At 45.2% G+C, this 27,223-nt stretch overlaps 1 protein-coding gene across 1 annotated transcript; it reads right to left on the bottom strand.

Annotated features, from left to right (window-relative positions):
* Positions 1-26,191, bottom strand: tex2l (testis expressed 2, like). The gene is made up of 12 exons (XM_085761251.1): positions 26,054-26,191; positions 20,880-22,309; positions 17,347-17,547; positions 16,725-17,058; positions 7,299-7,582; positions 7,077-7,226; positions 6,878-6,977; positions 6,150-6,282; positions 3,578-3,715; positions 1,583-1,792; positions 428-548; positions 1-347 (listed from the first exon to the last, which is right to left on the bottom strand). The coding sequence occupies exons 2-12, from the start codon at positions 22,266-22,268 to the stop codon at positions 186-188; spliced, it is 3,222 nt and encodes a 1,073-aa protein (XP_085617377.1). The 5' UTR covers positions 22,269-22,309; positions 26,054-26,191; the 3' UTR covers positions 1-185.
* Positions 26,192-27,223: the final 1,032 nt, after the last annotated feature.

Raw genomic sequence — 27,223 nt, 5'->3', positions numbered from 1 at the left:
TTGTAGTTGTTTGTTATGATGTAATGTACAGTGCACTGCTCTGACAGTCTGACCACACCATCCTTAACTACACCTACAGCGCAACATGTAAGACCTTTACAGATTGAGATATAAACACAGAAACTTAGTCCACAGTCTGTGTGTAATAAAACCATTTTTATCCTCAGCTCTCCTTTAATCAGAGACTAGTCGGAGATCTCCGGTGGGATCCTCTCTATAGAGTCTGTGGAGGAGCTCTGGGACTGAGGGGACTGAGGAGACAGATGCTGGGAGGCTTGAGGGTGGTCCACCCCAGAGTGCATCAAGGGTAAGTAGATGTCATCCATGTTTGGCAGCACGAACACTTTCTGGAGAGGACAAAGGCATGACGGTGAAACGTGTGACGTGTGATTTAGAGAAAACACTGTGGGTGTTTTTGATTTACTACCTGGAACTCATCCTGCAGTTTCCTCTCAATCCACTCAGTCACATGACAGAAAGTCACCTCCCTCTCGCCCAGTTTGGGACGGACGTGCAGATCCAGTTTAGGTGGCATACAGAAGCTGTACCTGTACAGAGGAAATCACAATATGTTACTGATAGGAGGCATCTAAAAAAATGAATTGTGATCAAAGTCAACAACATTTCAGTTCAGAAGAATATAGGCGTGACGAGTGAGTCACACAGATGTTGCTAATGAACAGCATGATGAACATTGTTTGAGTGCAGTGCCAACACATCCGAATACAGTAGAGGCTTAAAATCTAAATTACCTTCAAATTTTGTTTTTTCATGACAATTTTAACAGAATAGACAAATGAAACAAGCACAACATATTAATGTGCTATTATCTTCTATATTAATTCTGTCTTAATGAAACATAATATAAACACAAGAAAAATATTTAGAATAAAAACTACAGAACAAAAGAAACTGTTCAATGTATTAGATTTCATACAATGATATGAAAAGGGAAAAGTCCAGAGCAATAATTTATTATAGAATTTATAATAAATTATTGCTCTGGAGCTTTTGCTGGTGTGCAGACTTTTCCTTTTTCATATCATTGACTTCTTTTGTCTGGCACCCAGCATTCAGATTTTGGGATGTGCGTGCTTTTTCTATTTTTTAGATTTCATACAAGCCTGAGGCACGACATAGAATTGGAATAGTCACTAAAAATATAACTATATATAACTCCTCATGTCAAAATATTAAGATGCACGTGTTCGATTGACTGTGACCCAGTAGTGGACCTTAGTTGCATATTTTGGGATAATTGACCTCCTTACGTAATTATTGATCACATGATTATATGATTACATTCAGATCACTATTAAATTCCTTTATGGTCATGGATGGTAAAAACTCTCCAGATGCACTTTGAGGAATAAAAAACTACTCCGGAGTATCAGCATGAGGGTGAGTCAATAATGACTGAATGATGAATTTCATTTTTTAGTGAACTATTCCTTCAATGACCACAATTTTTTTTTCTTGTCTTTAATCTGGTTTTTGGATGACTTAATGCTATTGTGTCACAAAACTGAAACACAAGGCCTCCATACTTTTATGTCCCTACGTTCCAGCATTTTGTTCCTACCATATCCTGTCAGTAGGGGGTGGTGGGATGTTGACGACCAGAGTCCCTGACAGCTCCTGAACCTCCACAGTGAGCAGCAAGGGCGTGTTGGACATCTCCTCAAACTTCTTCTTAATGAACTCGTTCTCTGTCGCCTTCTGGAAATACTTGGATTTAGCGATTTTGTCCACAAATCTCAAAATCTTCCTTCCAGTCTTGCCACCTGCTGTCCTGTAAGAGAAGATTAGAGGAGGAGAGGAGAGGAGAGGAGAGGAGAGGAGAGGAGAGGAGAGGAGTAGATTTGGTATTCAGATGTGAATTTGAGGAGAGCTGAAAGGCTGAAATGTAAACGACAGCTACAGCCATCTGGAGTGTGATGTCAGCCCAGTTTATCATCTGTTTTAACCCTTGTGTGGTGTTCGGGTCTGTGGGACCCGTTTTCATTTTTTATCAAAAGAAAAATGAAATGATACATTATTTTTTCAAACTCAGATTCACTGGCCTTGGCTCATTTTCTGTGAAGAACATATATCAGAACACATTTTCAATGACCGCATACTGTAGACCCCCCCTACACGTTTATATTACATACAGGGTGTTCGGGTCCACTGGACCCGGGGCTAATATTAGCATGGAAAGTGTAGGTCCTGTGTACATTCACTATGTCTTCCTCCTGTCTGGGGCTGCTGATAGTGTGTGTGAGTGTGTGTGTGTGTGTGTGTGTGAGTGTGTATGTGTGAGTGTGTGTGTGTATGTGCGTATGTGCGTGTGTGTCTCTGTTGCAAAATTCAAGCACTCATACTCTGTCCCACCTACAAATTGGGGGCGGGACACACCTTTGCCAGGGTGGTTCCTTATCAAATAATACTAATAATTGCTTGGATTGGCTATATCGCTTTCATGGCACCCAAAGCACTTTACAGAAACCATTATTTATTTTATACACATTCACATGGTGGTGAGCTACGTCTGTAGCCACAGCTGCCCTGGGGCAGACTGACGGAAGTGTGGCTGCCATTTCGCGCCAAACAGCCCCTTCGACCACCACCATGATCATTCATACACGTTCAAACACATTCACACGGGGCAAGGTGGGTAAGGTGTCTTGCCCAAGGACACTACGACAGCGACTAGGACAGAGCAACCCTCTGGATGACCCGCTCTACGGCCTGAGCCATTCCCGCCCCAATTGATCACTACTGATCAAGACGGCCAAAAGATTATACGCTGAGAGGGCCTTGCAATTGATTTAGGAAGAGACAAGCTTCTGATGATGAAGAAGAGGTTTCAGAATGTGAGGACCACAATTCTGAAGATTCAGAGTCTGATAGTGACAAAAACCACACAAAACTCTCTATACAACACATGAGGGGCAGCCCTCATGTGTTGTATAGGCTGGTGTGAAATGGCAATGTGTTCAATGGGGCTGATGGTTACTCTATGTGTTCAGCTTGAGTTATGTCAACTGGCCTGAATAGGTAACATTTCTAATGAAGTTCAAAATCATTAGTTATGAAAAATCTTGCTTCATTTGTAAATTTGTTGATTTAAATATCTTGATTATAACTGATTTTCTATTTTTATTACATTTTATTAAAAAAACTAACAAAAAACGAGTAGCATATTAATTCATAAATGTGATCTAACAAAGGTAAAGGGCAAATATTAACCATATATGCTGTTCATATGGCTTGTAATTAGGATGAAGTAAACATCTGTTGAGTATTTTAACATAAAATTGTTTGATTGTGTTGATTTGGAGACCCAAAAATGCAGCGGGTCCACCAGACCCACGAACACTGGCTGAGTAACCAAAATATGAACACCACACAAGGGTTAAAAAAAAGTGAGGATTCACAACATGAAAGGGCAGAAGTAACACTAATGATGATGGATGTCTATGTTAATATGATTGGACTTATTTGTCACTCAACAGGAGCTGTTAACACATTTTAAACAGTCAGTCATTTGTGCTAAGGACACACATTGACACACACATAATAGATGGTACTCTACCCTTCAGCTGTAGGTGCAGATCCCTTCTCCCCCACTGGCCCCTGAGGCTCGGAGAGAAGCAGCTCCTCCTCATCAGATGACCCAGCACTGGAGGACTCCTCATCACTGTCCGCCAACACACTGAGGACAGGCCTGCAGCTGGGAAGATACACACACTGTTACTGTTTCATTCCCACCCGAATACTGAATTTTTATTCATTCTGGCTTTAAAAAAAGGCAACATTTAATAATACACATTTCACAAACAGATCGCAAATATGTTTTCTTATCTCCATGTAAAGCTTTAGATGTGCCGCAGCTTTTCCTGGACTTTACAGTAATCCCTCCCACAGTGGTTCTATGACAGGCAGCTCTACACTAATAAATGTAATGTGAGGCTCTGCGGTGTAGATCAGAGATAAGAGGGATCAGGAAACAAAAAGAGAGACGTGTTGGTATGTTTTTGTGTGTGCACATGAGTTGTCAGTGACTGCTTTGACATCAATTAAACAAAGGGTTTAATCTTATTCCTGCTAAGGAAATAAATCAGACAATAGAAAAAGACGCATAAAAGGCAGGAAGGAGGAAATATCATATAACGTGACCTAATTAAATGTGTTCCTCCTGTTTCTAATGACACAACTTATTGGGCGTGACGTTATTGGCTGCATCGTCACTGACTCTGTATTGCATTGTAGAGGAAAATATGACAGAGATCATTCTGAGGTTAGTCGAGTCTGAAATAAAACCATGTCCAGGATAATCTTAACATCAAATTTTGTATTACAGCAGAGTAAGTGGGTAGACCAGCATTAAAAACATGAGCAGCAGCAGCCACAACTGTCAATATAAGCTGTGTTACTCCACTGCCTATACTACTGCCTCTTCTGTAGCAATGCCACAGGTGGGTAGGGACTTGCATTGTGGGTATTAAAAGGTTCTATCTTTTTAAAATTGGTTTCTCATTTCCCTTTAATACAGTACATATGCATAATAGGACATAGCTGACTATGTTAGGCATAAATTGCCTCATGGCAATAAATAAAATGGTTGATTTTAAATTATTTTTAAATTAAATTGAGCAGTATCTTAATTTACTTCATTTCGTCATAAGGCTACCTATCTTAAAATAAACATCAAGGAAATGTAAAATATCACTGTTTGTAAATGTAGATTTACATACTGAAAGACAGCTTCACACTCCTACCAATAAAAACTATATTTACATTACTCTTAAAGCAGAAGTAAGCGATCCGGTCGTTTTGGCTAATGCTACGTTCCAGGCAGGCTTTTGAAACTGTAAGTTACAGCTTCAAGTCACGACTTACGACTTTGTAGCGTTCCAGGCAACCCACTCGTGTTTTTCCGACCTGTTTTACCTGTGAAAGTCACTATAATGACCACTCGTAACTTCCGTCCCGTGAACTCGTACCAGATCGAACTGGTACGAGTTCACAGGTCAGAAAAACACAAGTTACGAGTTGCCTTGAACGCACCATAACTTCTTGTCAGCCGATGGCGTTAGCAGCCCCCGCCCTCGTCATGGATCTATTGGTCCTCGTCCCTGCACACACAGCCCTTCATGCCGTTCTCTCTCCTCATTGGATAAAACTTGTAGGATACGAGAAAAGTTTTCTCCTCGGCTCAGAGCAGAGCAGAGTTACTGAGAGACCCGTGTTTCAGACCAAACACTCTATGTAAGTGATTGCTGTCGGAAGATACTATAACTATTTAAAGGGATAGTTCAACATTTTGGCAAATTGGCCCATTGCCATAATCGCTATAGTCATAGCAGTAGGTTCGTTAACTTTATTTGTCAGTGTAAGCTATTTTTAGAACGGCGGAGCGAAGCGGCAGGCTGCTCAGAGCTACGCTACGGAGGCTAATGGAATTTCTTGGTTTCCCTCATCAGACTCATCAAATACAAAATCCCAAAACTCCAAAACGCTGTCGTGGACAAGTTGTGACCTGCACAATCACCACGCTATGAGATAATAATGGAACGTTACGAAACTGAGCCGTTTTCGAGGTAAATACAGGGTAAATACAGAGTCTGCTTGCTGAAAAACTGTCCCTGAACGCAACGTGCATCAGCGGTTTTGCATGAATTTACCTCTAAAACGGCTCCGTCTCGTAACGTTCCGTTATTATCTCATAGCGTGGTGAATGTGCAGCTCACAACTTGTCCACGACAGCGTTTTTGAGTTGTTGGGTTGTGTATTTGATGAGTTTGATGAGGGAAACCAAGAAATTCCCTTAGCCTCCATAGTGTAGCTCTGAGCAGCCTGCCGCTCCGCTCCGCCGTTCTAAAAATAGCTTACACCGACAATTAAAGGTAACAAACCTACTGCTATGCCTATAGCGATTATGGCAATGGGCCAATTTGCCAAAATGTTGAACTATCCCTTTAAGACTTATATTAACACAAAAATATCGCTTACTTCTGCTTTAAATGTAAAGAGCGTAAAGATTTAGGAAACATTCATATAAGTGAAAGGGAAAAAATGCTCCAAACTTCATTAAAACTTTTGACAAAGTTTGTAAATGTTTATGGTTGGATCAGATTTGTGTGTGTGGTTTGTGTAGTGCTAACCGTGGGCTACCAGATTCGGTCATATAGTCCGCGTCCTGGCCGCTCTCTTTGCCCAGTCTGGACAAGTTGAACTTGGTCTGCAGGGTCATCTGCAGGGCACCGGTGTAGACCATCTGCAGCTCCACCCACAGGCCTGCAGGGGGCAGCACTCAGAGGTCAACGCCGCGCCGTCAAAATTAAGACAAAGCTCATGCACACCGCCCAATCTGGACGCACGCAGTTTAGTAGACAGATTAAACAGCTTTTACTGTGATGATCGAGGCTTGAAATTAAATTTATGATAAATTACGACAGATCATAAATCCCCTTTGGAGACCGACACATGTGGACTGAGCAGGAGAATCAGACAGGAGCTGAAAACAGGATCACTTGTTGACTGGCAGTTGTGTAACAACGAAAGTGGGTGGGAGAACCAGAGACTGACACACTTAAACTCCACCCGTCATTAGGAGTGTTGCCCGCCAGACTGGCAGATTTAAAACACACACACAGAGAGACACACACATACACACACACTCAAACCCAAATGCTCTAAATGTTGAAGGCCATGGCGTAATGACTCCTCTGCTCAGAGAGATTACAACAGGATAACAACGTCTGATCTGATGCTCTGCAGTACTCAGCTGTAATCACATGAGCAACAGGTCATCTTCTCAGTTATCTCCTGCTGTTACTGCGTGTGTGCGTGCGTATGTGTGTCTTTGTGCGTCTTTGTGCGTCTTACTCACCTCTGTGGTTAACCTCTGGTCTGGAGGTAGCGGTGATAACTGGCATAGAACTGCCCATATCCAACTCAGTCAGAGTCAGCTCATTCATGAAATAAGGCAACTGAGAGAAAAGTTGAATATCAGTTTAAAACACTATAAAACACAACATATTTACAGTTAATGCTATTTTTTATTTTTCAGTTGCTATAGTAACTTTTACCCTGATTTTGCTTAGCTTCTTTTGGATCTTGTGGGAAACGGCGTCAGCCCAGTGCTTCTCTCGCAGGAAGTCCCAGAAGATTCGACCAATCAGAGCGTTAGCCCACGCAGTCTGGCTCGTCCCAGGGTACTCGGCCAGATCACAGGTACACTGCAGGAAAAGACCCATGAATCAGAGCTGAGCAGGGACAGAAGTATTATTCCATCTGCAAGCATGACTTACGTTTTCTTTGATGGTTGGGCTTGTCTCCATGCTGCTGGCTCCTGGGCTGGACAGGGGAGACATGTCCTCCATGACCAGGAGACGAGCCATGTAGCTGGAGTAGTCTGGCAGTGAAAGGCCCCTGGTGCTACTGGAGGTCTGACTGAGGGGGGCTGCAGGGGTGCAGGGGACCGGAGGGGTGCAGGGGGCGTCGTCATCGCTGCTGCCCACCCTGCTGGAGGCCATGCTGCTGCTGCTTGGGATGTTTCCTGAGGCACAAAGGCTCTGACCCGGTGCTGGATCACCTGGAGAGTACAGGAAATATTGACATCTTCAGTGAAGTTACAACCACCAGTGTTACCATACAAGAGTTTCCTCAGTGGCTCATGAATGGACACTCTATCTACAGTACCAGCAGCTGCTTAGGTTAGCATGAAACTGAGAAGAGAGGGAATGGCAAGCCTAGCCTAGCCTACAGTAGCCTTCAAAACATTCAAATTCCAATTTGCCTACCAGTATCAGTACCTTTAAAACCGAGTTCGCTTTAGAAACAGTTTCATTCCCACCGCAATAAATATCTTGAACTCTGAATGCTGAGGAACAAGCGGCCCTATATGCATTCTGATTGTATTTATGTTATATGTTTGGAACCTGTACCAATGAGCTGTACTGGAAGCAAATTCCACCAGCCTGGCTGTGTGGTCATTAAAAGAATCAATCAATTATATATATATATAAAAGAATCAATCAATCAATCAAGTAATTGCACGATTGATTTTTCATTAATTGTCCCCCTATCGGTCACCTGACCCTCTGTTCTGAAGGCTGCAGGACAGAGCCGGTGATCTAGCCACACTCAGCCACTAGGGGCGCTATCCCGCTCTACTGCGCCGAGTGCTGCGCTTGTGAGAGAGAAGAAAAGGAGACTGATGACAGTGAGACTGAGTTGTTACTTTGTGTCAGTTAACCTGCCGTTTGTGGTTCAGTGTGCGTCCAGAGGAAAGTAAGTTATGTTGTTTATTTACTGGATGCATTTTCATTGCTGTATATTTTATCTGCATCTCCATATGTCTGTTAGCTGAGGTTATTAGCTTGTGCTAAAGTGAATGTTGCTAACAGTGTTAGCTATTGCCTCTGATGGGTTAAATGGTCGTTTATGTAATATTTATGCCACTGACCGTTTCTTAGTTGTCAGTTGTGATATGGTGTGTAGCCTATGATATTTATGTTTCATGCTAATGATAACTTTATCATACTGTGAGCTGTATTATTAATGGCTATTGTTTTTATTTGGTTTATTTCAGAACCACACACCCACCACATTGTGTGCAATATTTACCTGGATTAAAACACCAGAAAAGGGATCAACTGTCTCCTGCTTCTTCTTTATTAAGTCTTGGGGGAACATATAGTGCAGCGGTACTCAATAGGCGGCCCGCGGGCCGCATCCGGCCCGCCGAACCTTCCAATCAGACCCGCGACTGAGTTCTACTAGTTTACATATTACTGTATACTGTATTTCTCGGGCTCCGTGCGCCTGTAAGTCAATGCGCTGGGACATGGAAACACGTGCGGAGCGTTTGTGTGTGCCTGTGAGGCCCTGCACTGGGATACAGAAACGCCGACGAACCCAAATCACCATGCGCGAGTGTTTGGGGAGCGGGCTGGACTGCAGGGTTTTCCCTTCCTGTCTGCAGAGACCGTGGGTGATTTTCACCGCCGTCTTGGTTCAACTGTGTGTGCATCATGCATGGGGGGCCGTTCAGATGAAGCGTCTTTTGCGCGCGCTCAAACCCATTCAATGTAGCCGCGCGTCATGCACGCTCACAACTCAAAAGCCGTAGCCTCGCGCATTTGATGAGACGCAATTGTTTTTTCGTGCACGTCTGCGGTGCACAGCTGCACGACCTGCTCCCCCCCCCCCCCGTGTTGTGTCCCGGTTCCCTCGGCCTGTGTCTCTCCTACTGTTTCCCACTGAGCTCTGCCTCGTTTGACAGGTGAAGGAAGCCCATGTGTGGAAAGACGTCGCCTCCGAGATGTAGAATGTGTATTATAGAAGAGAAACACACATTTCACGACCAATGACTTGTATCCTCAGAACAGAGTCAGACATGTCCTGTGATGGTCAGCCTCCTTTCATATTTAAGTTGAAAATCACAGGGCATGTCTGAGGATACAAGTCAGCAGTGTAAAGCTCCAGCATGATATGTAAATGATGATATGATAATGTCAAGATTTTTCACATCATACAAAACACCATGAAGTGTATAAATAAAAATTATGTGCTTACAAGTAAAATAAAAATATTTAAATTATTAGACGAAAAAGGTGAATTTAATTTCAATCTATGCCTATTTGAATGTGCGGCCCCCAAGGTGTCTGTTAAGAAAAATTCTGGCCCTTCGACAAATGTATTTGAGTACCCCTGATATAGTGCGTTCTGACAGACGCCCACTACGCGATTACGCATCAGAGAAACTAGCCTGTATTATTTAGCCTTCATCACATATGGTCCTTCGAGCCGGATAAGGTAATTACGTAGTAAAAATGGCTCATGTTCCCCCAAGTGAAGATGCACGTCCCCGTCGACAAGCGCGCCAACCAAGATGGATGGAAGATTATGAAGGGTACACGCTCCCACAGGCCGTAAGCTACCCACCACACACCTCTGCTGCGTTAGAGGAGACTGACTGGACCAGTAGAGATGGATTTGCCAAGATGACACCCCTCACCCAGCGCTCACTGCAGCAAACACATTATCCTGCTGAGTTCATAGAGACATCTCCCAGTCACATTGGAGCTGCACCTGTGTATGTGAGTACGCCACAGCCATATCAGCGCCCACCTGTAATGATGGATGTGTTGCAGCAAATACAAGAAGATAATAGGAGGTTGCACCTGATGATGAGGGATATGAGACGTCAGATGGACAGGAGTGGTGCAGCACCTCCCAGCTTACAGCTGCATCATCCACATGAGAGTCACCACCCTGCCAGAGGAGCGGGCACCAGGCCCCCACCGTCACAACCCCCCATGCTGCATCCACCGCCTCGAACACGTCATCCACAGACAGGAGATCACGACAGCCGGCCAATGCCACCACCACCCTTGCAAGCTGCACCACCGCCTCCACCAAGGGAGCTGCGTCGCCCGCCTGCAGCACAAGACACAAATATAGCAGACGATGATTGGCCGCTGCCTCCCCCACCAGTAGTCTTCCCTGATGACGATTATGAGCCACCAAGAGTCCAGCCTACACCTGTAGGACAACCTGCTGATATTGTGGAGAACCTCAGAGAACGTCTACAGCAGCTGGAGGCACGCCTGTCACCAGCTCCATCCATGCTGTCAGAACCACAATATGATAGTGTGCTGCCATCGGTTGCACCCCCTCAGCCCCCACAACGGCTAACCTCAGCAGTGCCACGGCCGAATAGCAGCGAGAGGACATACAGGGGCCCGGCACCATCGATCCCTAAGTTCACACGGGGTGACCCCAGAGAGTTTTCCAGACTGAAGCTTGCACTCGACAATATTCTTCCTGCTGATGCGACGGAGATGTTCAAGTACCAAGTGCTCTGTGATCACCTCAAGTTTGAAGAGGCTCTCCTGATAGCTGACTCCTATAGCAACTCCTTATTCCCCTACTCTGACACTATGGCTTCCTTGACCAAACACTATGGTCAGCCTCACCAGCTGTCTCTACAGCGCATTGCAGAGCTCATGGAGGAGCCTGCTATCCGAGCTGGCGACTCTGCAGCGCTCAGGAGGTTTGCTCTGAGGGTCCGAGCTCTAGTCGGGATGTTGGAGCAACTGGGTGAAGATGGGCGCACAGAGTTAAAGTGTGGGTCTCATGTGGCCAGATTAATGAGGAAGCTTCCCCAGGATCTCCGTGCCACCTTCCGACGTCATCTTCATTCCTGGAAGGCAGGAATCCCGTCTTTGATGGACTTCGCGGAGTGGCTTGACTACGAGTTGGAAATACAGGAGGACAGAGATCGGTTCGACAAGATAGAGGATGTCCAGAGAGGGAGAAGCGGGATGAGGAAGGAGTGTGACAAGGATAAGAGAACCACTAGGAAGACCATGAACGTGCTGCATGGTACCACCCTTGACACAACCCCGCAAGCAGGTCAAGCTGAAGTCTCGGACCACCAAGAGGCTCCGGATAAGCCCAAAGCCTACTGCCCCTACTGCAGCAATACGCAGCACTTCTTGGACCAGTGCTTGAACTTCAAGCAATTAACCAAGGAGCAGAAGACGACCTGGGTGAAGGCCAACAACCGCTGTTGGCGTTGCGGACGGCACCACCAGGCCGCCCAGTGCAGATTGAGAGTCCTATGTAAGACGTGTAAGGGGAAGCACCTTGAAGCCTTGCATGAAGTGAATCTCCGGCCTGGCGGGAATGAGCGCTCCGCTTGGAATGGCACTGGTGCAGCGGTGAAGTCAGCCACAGATGTTCTGTACCTGGATCGGCGTGCCGGCTGCAATCAGGTCCTCTTGAAGGTCAGTAAAGTGCTCCTGCGTAATGGCAACCACACCTTGGAGACATACGCCATACTAGACGATGGTTCAGAGAGGACGATCCTTCTACAGGAGGCTGTTCAGAGGCTGCAGCTTCAGGGAACTCCAGAGAGCCTCACCCTGAGAACAGTTCGGCAGGACGTGAGAACACTACATGGTTCATCGGTGATGTTCAAAATCTCTCCAGCTGGTCAGCCAACAAAGACATTCACGATTGAGAGAGCCTTCACCGCAGGCGGACTAGGTCTGGCGGAACACTCTTACCCAGTGAAGGGACTTAAGCGCAAATACAAGCACCTTAAGACGCTCCCCCTACAACAGTTCACAGACGTCCATCCACTTCTTCTGATAGGCTCTGACTGTCCACACCTGGTGACGCCTGTTGAACCTGTCCGTCTCGGCCCACCGGGGGGCGCAGTTGCGGTGAAGACCAGGCTTGGCTGGACACTGCAAGGGCCAGTCAAGTCTCTTCAACAGTGTAACCGCCCACAACAGTGTCTGTTCGTGTCCACCACCTCTCCTGCGGCTGAACTCTTTAATCAGGTTGAGAAGCTCTGGCAATTGGACACCCTGCCATACAGAAATGAGAAACTGGTGACTAGGTCACGAAGAGACCAAGAGGCCATGAACCTTCTAGAGGCAAAGACTAGGAGAGTGGAGGTGGATGGAGTCCTCAGGTACGCCACCCCACTGTTACGGGTGAGTAACATGCCTATACTCACAGCACAGCCTGAAGCGGCACTTCCCAGCCTACGCAGCACGGAGAAGCGTCTTGGCAGAGACCCGGTAAAGGCAGAGGCATATCAGGCAGAGATCACGAAGCTGCAGACAGCAGGTTACGTCTCCAGAATTGGTCAGGAGCAGGTGAAGACTTCCAAGGAGTCGTGGTTCATCCCCCATCACCTGGTGACACACAATGGAAAACATCGGATCGTGTTCAACTGTTCCTACACCTATAAGGATAAGAACCTCAACGAACTACTGCTGTGTGGCCCAAACCTTGGTGCATCTCTCCTGGGTGTCCTGCTGCGGTTTAGGGAACATTCCATTGCTGTCAGCAGTGACATAAAGGGAATGTTCCACCAGGTGAGGTTGCAGCCTGAAGACCGACCGCTGCTGCGCTTTCTCTGGCGTGATCTACAGAGAGATTCCCAACCTGGTGTATACGAGTGGCAGGTCCTTCCCTTCGGGACTACTTGTTCCCCATGCTGCGCCATATACGCACTACAGAGACATGTCCACGATCACACCCATCCAGGAGATGCAGCGCGTGAGTCCATCGAGAACCACTTCTATGTGGACAACTGGCTACAGAGCTTCCCTACTCCAGATGTGGCCCAAGACGTCGCAGACAAGCTGAGGGGGCTGTTACTGGAGGGAGGCTTCGAGCTGCGACAGTGGGCCAGCAGCATGCCAGATGTCATCGGCCACCTGCCCAAAGAAATCAGGTCAGAGAGTAGTGAACAGCTGCTTAACCACACAGACATGGACCCTCAAGAACCTGCCCTGGGTCTGCGTTGGTTATGTCACTCGGATACGCTGCGGTATAAGTCACGGCCGCTGGAGCACTCCCCTGCCACCATGAGGAACATCTACAAAGTATTGGCCAGCCAATACGACCCCATAGGGTTCCTCACACCCTATACTACTCGGGCCAAAGTTCTTGTTCAGCACTTATGGGACAAGAAGCGGGAGTGGGACGACCCTTTGCTGCCCGGTGAGTTGCTTACAGCATGGCAAGACTGGGAGAACGAGTTACCTTACAGCATCAGACTGCCTCGTTGCTACGTCAGTCCAGCCATGGATAAGGCAACTAATAAGCGAGAGGTCCATATCTTCTGTGACGCGTCTCAACGTGCGTATGGCAGTGTGGGATATGTACGCACAGAAGACACAGAGGGGCATGTAGAGGTGGCTTTCCTGACAGCCCGGTCCAGAGTGGCCCCCAAGCGTCAGCTCTCCATGCCACGGCTGGAGCTGTGCGCCGCGCTCACGGGCGCACAGCTTGCAAACGTGCTCACCCGAGAGCTGACATTGGAGATATCCAGAGTGGTTATGTGGACGGACTCAACAACGGTTCTTGCTTGGATCCAGTCGGACTCTTGCCGCTTTAAGGTGTTTGCAGGAACCCGTATTGCAGAAATTCAAGAGTTGACTGATAGCCAGGCCTGGCGCTACGTGGAGACGGCAGAGAACCCAGCGGACGACCTCACCCGAGGGAAATCACTGCAGGATCTCTCAGGTGAGAATCGTTGGAGTCACGGACCCTCGTTCCTGCAGCTGCCACCTGACCAGTGGCCAGTGCACCCAGTCCCGAAGAATGAAGACATCGCTGAAGAGCTGCGAAGACCCACAACCTGCTTGGTTAGCACGGTAACCAGCACCCACCATTCCTTACCTGATGCTCAGCAGTTCAGCACCTTCAGTGAATTGGTGAAGGCGACTGCGGGGACCCTTCATGGGGCGGCTGCTGATGCTACAGGGACCCCTACAGCAGAAAGTTCAAGGAGGCGGAACTCAGCATCCTGCAGTTCGCTCAAAGAGACAGCTTCCCTGAAGAAGTCCAGTGTCTGGCAGCTGGGAAACAAGTCCCTTCCTCCAGCTGCTTAATCACACTGGCTCCAGAATATGATGTATCACTCCAGCTGATACGAGTAGGAGGTCGACTGCGACGTTGTCAGGATCTGGAGCATGATGTGATCCATCCTGTAGTCCTTGACCCGAGACATGCTGTGACCAAGCTACTCATCCGACAGGTCGACCATGATCTGAAACACCCTGGTGCAGAGCGACTCTTTGCGGAGCTGAGGAGGAAGTTCTGGATCCTTCGTGGCCGTGAGGCCATAAGGAGAGAGCAGCGCTCATGCTCTGAGTGTCAGAGATGGAGAGCCCAACCTGTCAACCCCAAGATGGCAGACTTACCCCCTGCACGGCTCAGGCTACATCAACCAGCCTTCTACTCTACGGGGATAGATTGCTTTGGTCCGATGCAGGTTAAAGTTGGCCGACGGAACGAGAAACGCTGGGGCTTGCTCTTTAAATGCCTCACGACAAGAGCAGTCCATATTGAGGTGCTGTCCAGCATCAACACGGATTCCTTCCTGATGGCCTTGAGAAGGTTCATATCCCGTCGTGGGAGACCAGCAGAGTTGCTCTCGGACCAGGGCACCAATTTCAGAGGTGGAGATAGGGAGTTACGTATCATCCGACGTAGCAGACCCAGACCCAATCACCCCCAATCTGCTGCTGATGGGGCGGCCAGACCCTTCTCTACCTCAGGCAGTGTATCACGACTCAGAGCTGCTCAGCCGGCGCCAATGGAGGGCCTGTCAAGTGCTGTGTGATCGCTTCTGGGTGCGGTTCCTGCGCCACTACCTGCCCACATTGCAAACACGGTCCAAGTGGCAGTCGGATACATCTCCTCTTCAGCTGGACACCATCGTGATGATCGTCGATCCTCAACTGCCAAGAGCATCGTGGCCTGTTGGGAAAATCGTGAAGGTGCTCCCTGGGGCCGATGGTCTGATTCGCACAGCAGAGGTTAAAGTCAAGGACCGCACCTACGTCCGACCTGTGAGTCGTGTTATCAGACTCCCTGCTGTACCAGAAGACAATGTACAGTGATGGACTGAATACTGCAAATTTGCTGGAGCAAATTTGGGGGCGGCTGTTCTGAAGGCTGCAGGACAGAGCCGGTGATCTAGCCACACTCAGCCACTAGGGGCGCTATCGCGCTCTACTGCGCCGAGTGCTGCGCTTGTGAGAGAGAAGAAAAGGAGACTGATGACAGTGAGACTGAGTTGTTACTTTGTGTCAGTTAACCTGCCGTTTGTGGTTCAGTGTGCGTCCAGAGGAAAGTAAGTTATGTTGTTTATTTACTGGATGCATTTTCATTGCTGTATATTTTATCTGCATCTCCATATGTCTGTTAGCTGAGGTTATTAGCTTGTGCTAAAGTGAATGTTGCTAACAGTGTTAGCTATTGCCTCTGATGGGTTAAATGGTCGTTTATGTAATATTTATGCCACTGACCGTTTCTTAGTTGTCAGTTGTGATATGGTGTGTAGCCTATGATATTTATGTTTCATGCTAATGATAACTTTGTCATACTGTGAGCTGTATTATTAATGGCTATTGTTTTTATTTGGTTTATTTCAGAACCACACACCCACCACATTGTGTGCAATATTTACCTGGATTAAAACACCAGAAAAGGGATCAACTGTCTCCTGCTTCTTCTTTATTAAGTCTTGGGGGAACATATAGTGCGTTCTGACAGACGCCCACTACGCGATTACACATCAGAGAAACTAGCCTGTATTATTTAGCCTTCATCACACCCTCTCTTCACATGTTTAAGCATCTATGAAGAGTCTATGGTTTGTTAACATTTGGGCAGATGCAGTCTAAACTAAGCTAGTAGACTGAAGAATGTATCTTAAACATTACCATGAGAGTTGTGAATGTTTTCATCCAACTCTCAAAAATATGATTTCCAAAACTGTCTGCTGATTAGATCCCTAAATTTCAGCCTCTTGTCCTTCATAACTCAGCATCTATCCCCAGGAGTAGGCCTACGACACAGCAGCTGTTTCTGATAGTGTCCTCATATAATGCATTAAACAAGAATGCAGCAATGGAAAAATACAGTGTCACGATCAAATGGCAGATTATAATGAGCTTCTTCTTCCAACCCAGACGTTTTCTTCAAAATACTGTCTCCAGATTTTTTTTTTCTCCTGATACCAATGCCCTGTCAGGTCACCAAACCACTGAGATCTGTGTGTTCCCTGGAAAAGGGATTGGCTTTGAAATGCAAAGAATTGGAGCATGTAATCCATAATCCACACACATACAGCATTTGTATAGATGCCTTATCTAGAAGGCTTCTCTTCCCTAATGCATTATTAACGTTTCTCATACCCGGTCTGGATACACATCTGCCAGGCCTCTGTCTGTCTCTGTCCTTTTCTCTCTCTGTATCCATGGACGCCAACAGGAAATGACGAAACCACTCCTCTTTCTCTCGCCCTGTGCGGCCGAATAGGTAAAGAGTGCCCTGAGGGTCGTGGGTGGGTTTAGAGGAACTTTGTTTTGGACTTGTGGGTTCAGCTCCTTGCTCCTCTCCCCGGATCTCCTCCCCCGATCTTCCTCCCTCATCCTCCTGGGTGTTAACTGTCCTGGCCAGCTGGATGCAGATGGGATACTTTGGGTTCCACACCCTCTTCTGTGCCAATACAGATGGCAGCAGGAATACCTTTGGGACAGAGAGACAGAGCTTTGTTGTGGCAAGGCAAAAGACAACCGTTAAATTGGAAATGCTGTCAGATGTCCTATTTATGAATTAGTAACCAATGCTGGGGAGTTTAGTCAATATTAGAACTTTTTTTTTTTCATTTACCCTATTTCAAATAAACGTTGGCATTGTGCTCTATCTTGGATGATACAACATTACTCAATGTTTTTCCTTCCTTTGTCCATCCCATTAAAAAATATAGTAGCCTTGGATACAGAAGGAACATTCTTTTGCAGGTGGGCATCATACCTTGCTCTTTGTAAGCTGAAAGCTGCGTGACTTGACGAAGGAAGCCTCATGGATTGTCTCGTCGTACGTGGCCCTGCGGTTGACGTTGGTACGTGGGGAGTCCAGACGGAGACAGGAGCCCTCCAGGGTCGCAAAGACGGAGTGAGTCAGAGCCGAATGGTAGGTTTCTGGGTCATAATCATGAATCTCATTCATCCAGCCCTGGACAGACAGAAAGCGAGTGTTGATTTGAAGAACCACTACACACAGTTTCAAGAGACATAATAAACACCCGATAATGAAATTGTTCCAGTCTTGAAAATCACTCTATTTTGCTATGTTTGTAATCAGCCTTGCAGAACAGAATAAATGTGAATGTAATTGTATGTTTGTTCAGCAATGGTTTCAGTGACAGATTCAAGGACGCGGATCCAGACCATCAACCGGTAAATTAATCACTGTGGATTTCAGCATAAATGAATTTTAACATAAAAAGTTTAATTGTGAGCAAATACAGTACAGCAGTTGGGTCTGTAGAGTATCCAGTTCATGAAAATGAAATAAACAAAAACTCCTCTCATAAATTAGTTATTAAATATGACATAGTATTGTCAGAGAGTCAGACATGTGGTTGGGGGTATCTTTGTTTATTTGTTTTTCCAATCTTAGCTAAGATAATGGATTGGTTGTCTGCAACATAAATATTTTTTACAGACATACATACATTATTAGTCTATTTTAGATGAGTAATTTCATTATATTTCTATATTTCATTTTACCTTTGTCACACTTTGTGCTAAGCTAAGCTAACAATCTCCTGCCTCTAGATACATTTTATAATCCACATGATATTAAGCTTCATAATTGAAATATTACCCCAAAAAAGAGCACATTTCCCCATCTCTGTCTTTCATATCTGCACTATTGTCAGCATAATGTAAGTGAGTGCAACTTGGAAGCTTTAGAACAGGACTTCGGTAGTGTGAAATACATGTAGAGGCATTTGTTGGGACACCTTTATGTTAGTTACTGTAGTGTATTTTCTACCTCCTAATTTGTAAGTAATTTACCCTTTGAGTTACTTTTGTGTTTAGTATATAATCCACTTCAAATTCTTTACTTTTATCTTTAGAATTGTCTTTCATCTCCAGGTGTGTCCTTTACCTGCCTGAAGGTAAATGACTGGTATAATATGAAACAAGGCTTTGTTAAGACTAAATGTTTACGTTATGTCACTTTTGCTGGACATTGGTATTTGGTCTGTTTTATCTATGCTTTAGTTAGCCTAAAGGGGTAATTGCCTGGTCAAGATGTTAAATACCAGAGGGTAATTTAGACATGTTAGGTTTTGTCTTAGTTTGTGACCATCCTGGTCACCTACATTCTTCTGTTTAGAGAGGTGGAGTTTTAGAGTATATAAGGTCTGGACTTTTGGCCAAGACCCAGAGGTCTCGTAATTGGTTCCGGAGGCTTCTCGAAGATTCGGCTTTTTGACACTGTATCTTTTTTGTAATAAACCATTTTTTACCATCTACAAAGAAGACGTGTCAGAGTGGTCATCATTTCATCAGCATCAACATCGAAATATACCACATTACATCCTGTCATACAGTCCTTGATGGCCTAAGTGTGCCTGTAATCATACTGTCCTCATTCTGCCATCTGATTACCACATATCACAGACTATGCAGCTCTGACACTTGCATCTTGACAGCCCACTGACTGAAACCAAACTGCTAACAACCAAACAGGGGAATTAGTTCAACGCTGTGACAGAAAACCGCCCATTTCCCACCACCACCACCGCCGTCACTCTCCAACTCTCAGCTGCTTTCAGCACTGACAAATTACAACTTCCTACTGCCTGTACCCTCCACTAATTGCCTCTGGAGCAGACAGTGTCTTGTGGTAGCTGTCCTCTCCAGTTGCCCCGTGTCAAGCTCAACCAAGAGGAGTACAGTAATTACCACTGCAGCTCCGGCACTTTTTACTGTTGAAAGTTTTAATTGCATTCTTGGAACCTTGATGTAGTTGCATGACACCTGCAGAAGCTTTAATCTGCGAAGGAACAAGTCAGCAGAGCCGCTTAAGTGACCTTGCCAACTTGACACTGCTCTGCTTTAGAAGAAATTAGAACAGCTGAAAACTAATTACAAGTATTGTTGTTGGAATCGTGCTTTTTACTGTGCATTCAGGATTCAAACATCTCCATTAAGAAGGGTTTTCCACTGGATTTATGCACTTGTAAAGGATAAAGACAGAGTAGCCTTCAGCTATGTTATTATTGCACAGTCAGAAAGATATTACATTTCAGTCTGTTTGAACCTTTTTCACTCAAAAGGCAATTTCTGAAAGAGCGCTCATGTCTCCATATATTTCACTGGATTTGAGCATAATTGACTGATGTGGTGAATACTAAACCTCTTATTGTCAAACTCTGGCTCTACAGTATAGTGACCATATAAATAAACTCAAGATAATCAATTTGAAAAGTTGGTGTATTGATGAAAAAGAAATGCTGCACTGTGCAGAGGAAACGTACTCAGTGACTCCAAGTGTGACATACAAAAAGCATGTGACTTGCATGTCCACTGAAGCTCAGCTCCACTGAGGGGACAGCAAACTGTGGCAGATAGAAACCAGGTCACTGTGGAGTGATGACACAGAAACCTTCTAAAATAGATAGATGAAAAAAATAACAAAATATTATGTCCACATCATGGTTTTGTTTATTTGAGTTAGAGAAAGTGCTCTGAAATGAAGCATTTATTTGCTTTTTGGGGGGGAGTGATTTTTATAAAGTTGTGTAAAATTGAACAGACTGAGACACTGATTCACTTGATGCCACTACAGTTCAGAATTAGATGTGAATTCTGTATATTTGAGTTCTTTACCATTTGCAAAGATGAAATATTTACATCTGAATTTTTAACAAAGGTTCCTTAATCTCTCATTGCAATTTTCTTTTCTTTACATCAGTCCAAATCTTCCAGTTACTTTAGCAACATCAGATTTGGAGACAGGATGTGTTGTTGTTGTGAAGCAGACAAGTGTGGAGGACGGTAAAGGTGCTGCTTGAAAAGTAAATCTGTCTCCGACCAGCTGTTTCATCAAGATGATCCAAACCAACCATCAGATCCTCACGCCACATACATCTGTCTCTTCAATAAGCTCCAGCAAGTTGTCACTTATTGTACCAAATCTTGTCTGTCTCTGGTTTAAAAGTATGGCTGCCAGATTTATAAACATCTTCTCTTGTTTGCTGCTTTTTTTTTTTGCTAAAGCTTAAGTGTAAAATAAGAAAAGGAGTAATCAGACAGACTGAGCAGTATTGTCTCTTGAGGTTTCCTAAACTACAGATTTATGTGCTATTCCTTTAAAAGAGGAGTGAAAAGAAATAAAGTACTGTATGATGAATCCGTACGACAAACAGAAGTGATCTTTCTCGGATGTTATTTATGGAAGACTTGTTGAAAAATGTGTGAGTGTTGGAATGAGACAGAACAAGGTGTAAACAATGTGACAATTCCCGCCTTAATGACTCACTCATTTACCTTGAGGATGTCTGGCTCAGTGTTGAGAGCACCACCTGTCAGAATCACCTCCCCCAGCAGGGTCTGTTGTGGTCTGTGGGTCGGGGGTGGGCAGCGAGACCTGGAGGAGCCCATCCTTATGAGTAACAGTCCCAGCAAGAAGCCCAGCGCGAGTCCCAGAGCCAGACCAGAGAAGTACGGACTAAGAGGTAGGATGAAGTAGCCATAAGACAGCACAGCTACGCAGAATAAACTCATGCGCGGCAGAGGGTGAGGGGGATGAGGAAGAGGTGAAGCCTGAGCCAAGGGTGCCACCGGGAACTGAGACCCAGCAGGTGGTCTCCTCGTCTGCCTGTGGGTGTCAGTTGCTAATATTTGCATCACATCACCATCTGTACATATTTCCAGCTCCTCGTTATGTTGTCTGTTGTGATGCACAGGACAGGAGCTGCGGTGGATTCTCCCAAGATGTCTGACAGAAGGCCAGTCAAACACAGGCACATCAGCATCTGTTCTTTTGACGTTCCTCACAGGAGAGTCTGAAAGGACCGTGTCTGTGCTGCCTTCCCGTCCCAGACCTCGACAGCCGGCCTGGTGACCCCCCTGGGCCTTACACTGGTGTTTGGGGCTGCCTGCGCTCTCCTCCCTCATGATCTTACTGAACATGCTGCTGAGAGGTTCGTGCACGGCCTCCGAGAGCTTCCTCTTGGTGTCCTCCAGCTCCATTTTGAAGAAGCCGCCCCTCAGACCCTCTGCACTGGGGGAGAGCGCGCTCGGGGATGGGGGCGCGGTGCGAGAGTCCCCACTGATGCGGGTTTTTGGTTGGGTGAGCTGCTTCCACAGGTGCAGGTTGAGGCGGGAGTCCGATTTAGACTGCGACACCTCGGGCTCTGAGCGGGACACCTCTGTGGAGATCGACTTCACCAGGTTGAGAAGGGGCTTTGGTCGAAGGGTGGAGCCTTCTTTCAGCTCCAGCTCTGTGGAGAGAGACTTGACAAGGTTTGCAAGAGGCCGGTGGGTGGGTGAGGATGAGCCCGGAGAGAGGAAACTGGGGCCGGTCGTAGAGCAGTTCCCCAGAGAGCCAGGGGAAGACGGGGAGAGAGGGACGTGGAAAGCTTGGGTGTGCAGCCTTCTGTCATCCTCAACAGAAAGCTGCCTCTCCTTAGAGAGAGATATGGATGGGTAGTCCTCATCGTGATCAAGGGAGAAGATGAGCTCACTGTCATCCAGGCTGTCCCACTCCCCCTCTGTCCCGGTCAACTGGATCACAATCCCTCGGGAGAGTTGCCTTTTGGATCCGTAGGAGGGCACACCGACTGGGGAGAGTTTGTGGGGCTCCTGGGGAGGTCTCCCACCTCCTCCGTCTTTATCCTCGTCTTTTCTTTCCCCATTTTTCTCATTCTCCGCCATCTCGTCGCTTTACATCGCCCAGCCAAGGCACCTACAAGTCACTGAATGGGAATAAATAATGAACACTGTCAGCTACATTATTAAGCCTCGGAGGCAGAACAAATACAAGCAGTGAGGGAATGAGCCGTGCAGGGAGAGAGGAAGGACATCTTTTCTACGCTTGTCCCTGATTTTCACAGAAAACTGCTTACCGGTGCCAAGTACGCATTAATGTGTGAATGTCGTGTAGTTCAGCTCTGAAGACTTGTGGGATTCTACATTAATCTGAAGACTAGTGAGCCCAAATCAGAGCCGAGTAAGCACCTCTCACATAGCTGTCGCTCCACATCCTAAACGACTCTGAGCCATGTAAAAATAGACAAGACAGACTTTCTCCCCCAAATGTTACACAAACTAGGGCAGCTCAGGCTTGGATCTAATGTCTTTTGGGGTCTGATTGGATGTCTGTGTAGGATTCATTTAATTCATATGGAAGGACTTTGTGAGCACATGGATATGAAATGAAAAAGCATCATTTAAAAGATGCTGTTTTTCAGTATGAAATAAGAGGAGTGTATTTTTAGATTTGTAAAAACTGTTATCTCTGAACAAATCCAAAAAAGAAAAAGTGGAATAATAATATTAAGCAAGTCATCTCCCTAAGGGAAGAACTACACTTTCTTCCCGTCTCATGCCCTCAGGAGCCAACTGTGAGATGCAAAGACCCGGAGCCACAACCCTCCCTCCGATGTCTTCTGGAGCTGCTTTAACAGTTACTTATGTAACGCTGAGATGAATCGTGAAGGGAGTTCAAAGATGCTCTCCGTCATTCCCCCCATGTGGCATTTGTGTGTCAGCAGCGTTGCATGCCCCCATGAGCACATTATGCAGCCACCACCTACGGACTTGTCAAAACGATAAAAAAAGCTGAATTCACCACAGAGCGGAGAAGTAATGAGTGTGATCAGCTGTTGTTCAGTGGGAGGAAGAAGCTGAGAAACAGCACAGAGGTCCACAGACCGCCATACTCACAGTCTGCACTGGGTCAAGTGCATTGCTCTTTATGCACGTTAAAACCATACCTCTGACTGGTTACATTTACGTAACTGTATTACAGCGCTGTTGTGGCACGATTTCAACCAATTCCACAGCAGCTGGTGGATTCTGACTAATCTGCTCTCACCCAAAATGGATGGTGGGGAGATAAACCCCACAGACACACATGCAGCCAGGCGGAATTAGACCTTCATTGTAGCTTTTTCTTCAGGGTGGGAGAACAGGGACCATGAATCTGCTAGGGTGCCGGAAAACACACACATACACACACATTGCACTCACATTGTGGCTTAACTGTTGTTAGGCTAACAAGGTTATGTCAAAGCTAATTGTGACGCACTAACAGGACGGGGATGGTGCTGCCATATTGTCATGTAAGTTTGGAAACTGTTCAATATCCAGAGTCCAGATGCTGCAGTGTTTTTCACATTTCTAAATGTGCTTACCTAATCACTGTAGCTGTACACAAACCTTTTTCATAACCTTTCCAGAACTCCATATAACACAGATTCTCTCATAGGAGCGGCTAGGTAGCATTTCTGTGAACTGAATAGAAGACAAAGGTACAGTAACGTGCTGATATTAACAAGCTGTAATGGCTTGACAGTTTACCGTCTCAGATATCTGTGCTAGAATGCTAACATTTTCAAATTAGCACAAAATACAAAGTACATCTAAGGCTGATGGGAATGTGAGTATTGGGAGTTTTTGGTCTGATGTTGGCATTAGATGAAATGTTAAGAGATCAGCAAATGTATTAGAGTTCAATTCAATTTTGGACCAAATTTCGTGGAGAAGCATCCAATAGCTGGGGTAGTTCATCAGAATATTAGAGTAAAGCTTTAGGGATCTCCATTGGGAATTGGCATTCATCTATGGGAACCATGTCCAATGCAGTGTACACAACTAAAAGCTAGATGTAATCAGAACAGCAAAGTTGAAAGGATTCCTCTCTTTCTTAGTGATAAATAAGTGATGTAATCCTACTTTATTGGTAGCACTCACTGTGTATGTGTGATGTTGGAATTAGTGATGTTTCTTCTTGTTGTGTTGTATACTTGGATATACATAATTTTCTTACAGTGTTTGTGTGATCCCAACTGACTCTCCTGTCCTTTGGGTTTTTGGTTTAAATGTGTTGTTGGGAAGATTTAGCTGCCACAGCCCTAGAGGCCACGGAAAGCTGAGTGAAACTATGAGGTTCAAACAAGGCCAAGCAAAGAGAATCAAGAACACAGAAAGATGCAGTGTGACTGTGGTAAATACACAAGTACTTGTCTAATTGATGTCTGTGATTTTGAAGGAGTCCAACAGTTAGTTATCTTTTTAAGCTTATATTTGCAGGGTAAAACAGTCATTTCAGGTCCCTGTAAAACAAATATAAGAGAGCTGTTAATAGTTGGTTGAACCGTGTGAAAAACAGAGTGACCATGTGATGAATGTGGCACGAAACGCAGAACACATCTACTCTGAGTGCGCTGCTATGTGTTTGATCAATCACACTTTCAATCAGTGAAAGTATCAAACAATCTGTCTTTGACTCAAGTGTGTGTGTGACAGAGAGTTTGTGTGTTTCTGTGTTTGTGTGCCACTCTCTGATCAGACACGAACAGTAACAATCACAGATTAACATTAATGCAGGGTTTTACTGTGAAATCTGACAAATCACACGGCAGGATTATGAGCTAAACCAACATTTGGTGGAGTGTGTTTCCAAGCTGGCTCATCTCCCTGACCCAGTGTTGATTGCAGTTATTAGTGACACCACAATCCCTCAGAGCCCTGTTTGCTATCAGTGCTTTCATTCTCGTGTTTTAAGTCTTTCACATGAGGATCAAATTTAGGGAAATGTTTGTATAAATGAGCACAGAATAAAAAAAACTGTGGTTTCCACATGGGGACATCTCAGCCTACGTAATGACCTGAAATGAGATGCAATCTATTTTGAATATAATTAACAATAAAGCAGTTCCTTGTTCACCTGTGTAATTACACCGTATTGTACTGGTATATGATTGTAGCATTACTTATTCTAACACATTTTGTACATTACATTTTATTTGTTTTGCTATTGCTATTTTGCTATTTTATTATGTATAGATTGTTCTTTATATTTTGCTATTTTATTATGTATAGTTTGTTCTTTATATTCGTATTCTTTATATTCTTATACTATATGTTGTTATCGTCACTGTGTGTCTGTGTAATGCTGCTGCTGCACTGTAACTTCCCAGCTTGGGATCAATAAAGTCTATCCATCTATCTATCTATCTATCTATCTATCTATCTATCTATCTATCTATCTATCTATCTATCTATCTATCTATCTATCTATCTATCTATCTATCTATCTATCTATCTATCTATCTATCTATCTATCTATCTATCTATCTATCTATCTACATTTACCTATCACCATTAAGAATATGATTTGCAGAATAATATTCACCTGAATCTTTCTGATATATTAAAGTATGTGACTCAATCCCAAAACAGTGGGGTTATAATATTAAATTCAAACGCACACAGCACAACATGTGATCCCTAACTTGTGTCTTTACAACAGTATGCAACTACATCTACGTCTTCACTCAAAACAAGTGTGACATGCACATATAAACATAAGAAGTTGAAGTTAAGGTTTCATTCTTTTAAATAGGTTTGCAAATGTGTGCAGCGCTGCAAATAAATTACAAACAGAAACACAGCATGCACAGCAACAGAGATGGAGATGAGAGGTGTTTACTTACCTAAAGCAGTTATTCATTGCATGGGAATGTGACTACACTCGCTGGTTGATGTTGTCTTCCGATGGCTCCCTCTCCATTTGTGCGCGCGAGGACCACGGAGTGAGTAGTCTCATCGCTCTCACTCTCTCTCTCTCTCTCTCTCTCTCAGCCCCTCTTTCTCTCTCTCACGCAGCAACACACCTCCCTTTAACCGACCGTCTGCAACCAGATGTGTCATGCGCTGCAGAGAATCACAGCTCACCAAACTGATTATGAAAAGCATGGCCGCGCTGCCTGATAATCCAGATTAAGAGTCCTGCAGCCCCAACAGATGCACACACAAACTCACCCACACAAATATGCATGCAGAGTGTAAATGCTCTCTAATTGTACAAACCAGGGTGAGAGCTAAAGTTCAGCCCGAGGGTTAAGTGGTATTATTCTCCATTCTGTTGAGCAGCCATGCAAAAATTCACCTTATAGCCAAATGCCTGCACCTAACTAGCACGAGTCAGTAGATGGAGACAGTGGAAATATGGCTTTTTCATATCCAACTCATTAATTGTATCCATTGGCAGGGAGATGGAGCTTGAAATGTTTTCAGGACAATACAGAAAGTACTAAGGGGGTAAAAGAATGAATTTCCCTCTCTTTTCCTCTCCCTCCATCTTGGCCTACATAAAACACACTGGAAGCCCTAGAAATGACAATATGAAGAACGGGGGAGAGTGTTGTGCTGGCTTCAGCTGACATGAGAGACAATTACCCCCATCCATCACTGACCGGAGGAGGTGTTTCCGAAGAGAATGGCTGGCTGGATGCATGATTGACAATACTTACACAGGACCACACAGGACAGGGCTGTGCATGAGTTTAATTACTCTAAGTAGCCTGAGTTATAATATAACAGCAGATACACTACCTGCAGACAGAGAAAGTTAACAATGAGATGTTGAACATATGGCGCATTCAGCAGCTGGAGAGTGAAATGAGAGCTGGTGATAATCAACACAGAGCCTAAGGGAGAGTTATTTTCATTCAGACAAACTAAAGGGAACAAAACTGGTAGGAGCCGTGAGGTGGAGGCCCCCCACAGAGAGCTTTTGTAACCAACGTCAAAACAGACAAGGTGATGGCCATCAAGTTTTAAAAAGGAGGGGAATGAGTAGCCTTACCATCAAAAGCAAAGCT

Source organism: Trachurus japonicus, chromosome 19 (assembly GCF_045865225.1).
Source record: "Trachurus japonicus isolate A0001 chromosome 19, Traja_1.0".
In the NCBI taxonomy this organism is placed as follows: domain Eukaryota; kingdom Metazoa; phylum Chordata; class Actinopteri; order Carangiformes; family Carangidae; genus Trachurus; species Trachurus japonicus.
The sequence above is the reverse complement of the archived record's forward strand: the minus strand, read 5'-3'. Positions and strand labels throughout refer to the sequence as shown.

Bases quoted from the DNA above. Each gene is read 5' to 3' on its own strand.
- tex2l (XM_085761251.1), bottom strand. From the start codon at position 22,268: ATGGCGGAGAATGAGAAAAATGGGGAAAGAAAAGACGAGGATAAAGAC. The intron at 6,978-7,076 runs GTAAAAGTTACT...CTTTTCTCTCAG, and splicing joins AGAAGCTAAGCAAAATCAGG to TTGCCTTATTTCATGAATGA. The intron at 6,283-6,877 runs GTGAGTAAGACG...TGCCCCCTGCAG, and splicing joins ACCAGAGGTTAACCACAGAG to GCCTGTGGGTGGAGCTGCAG.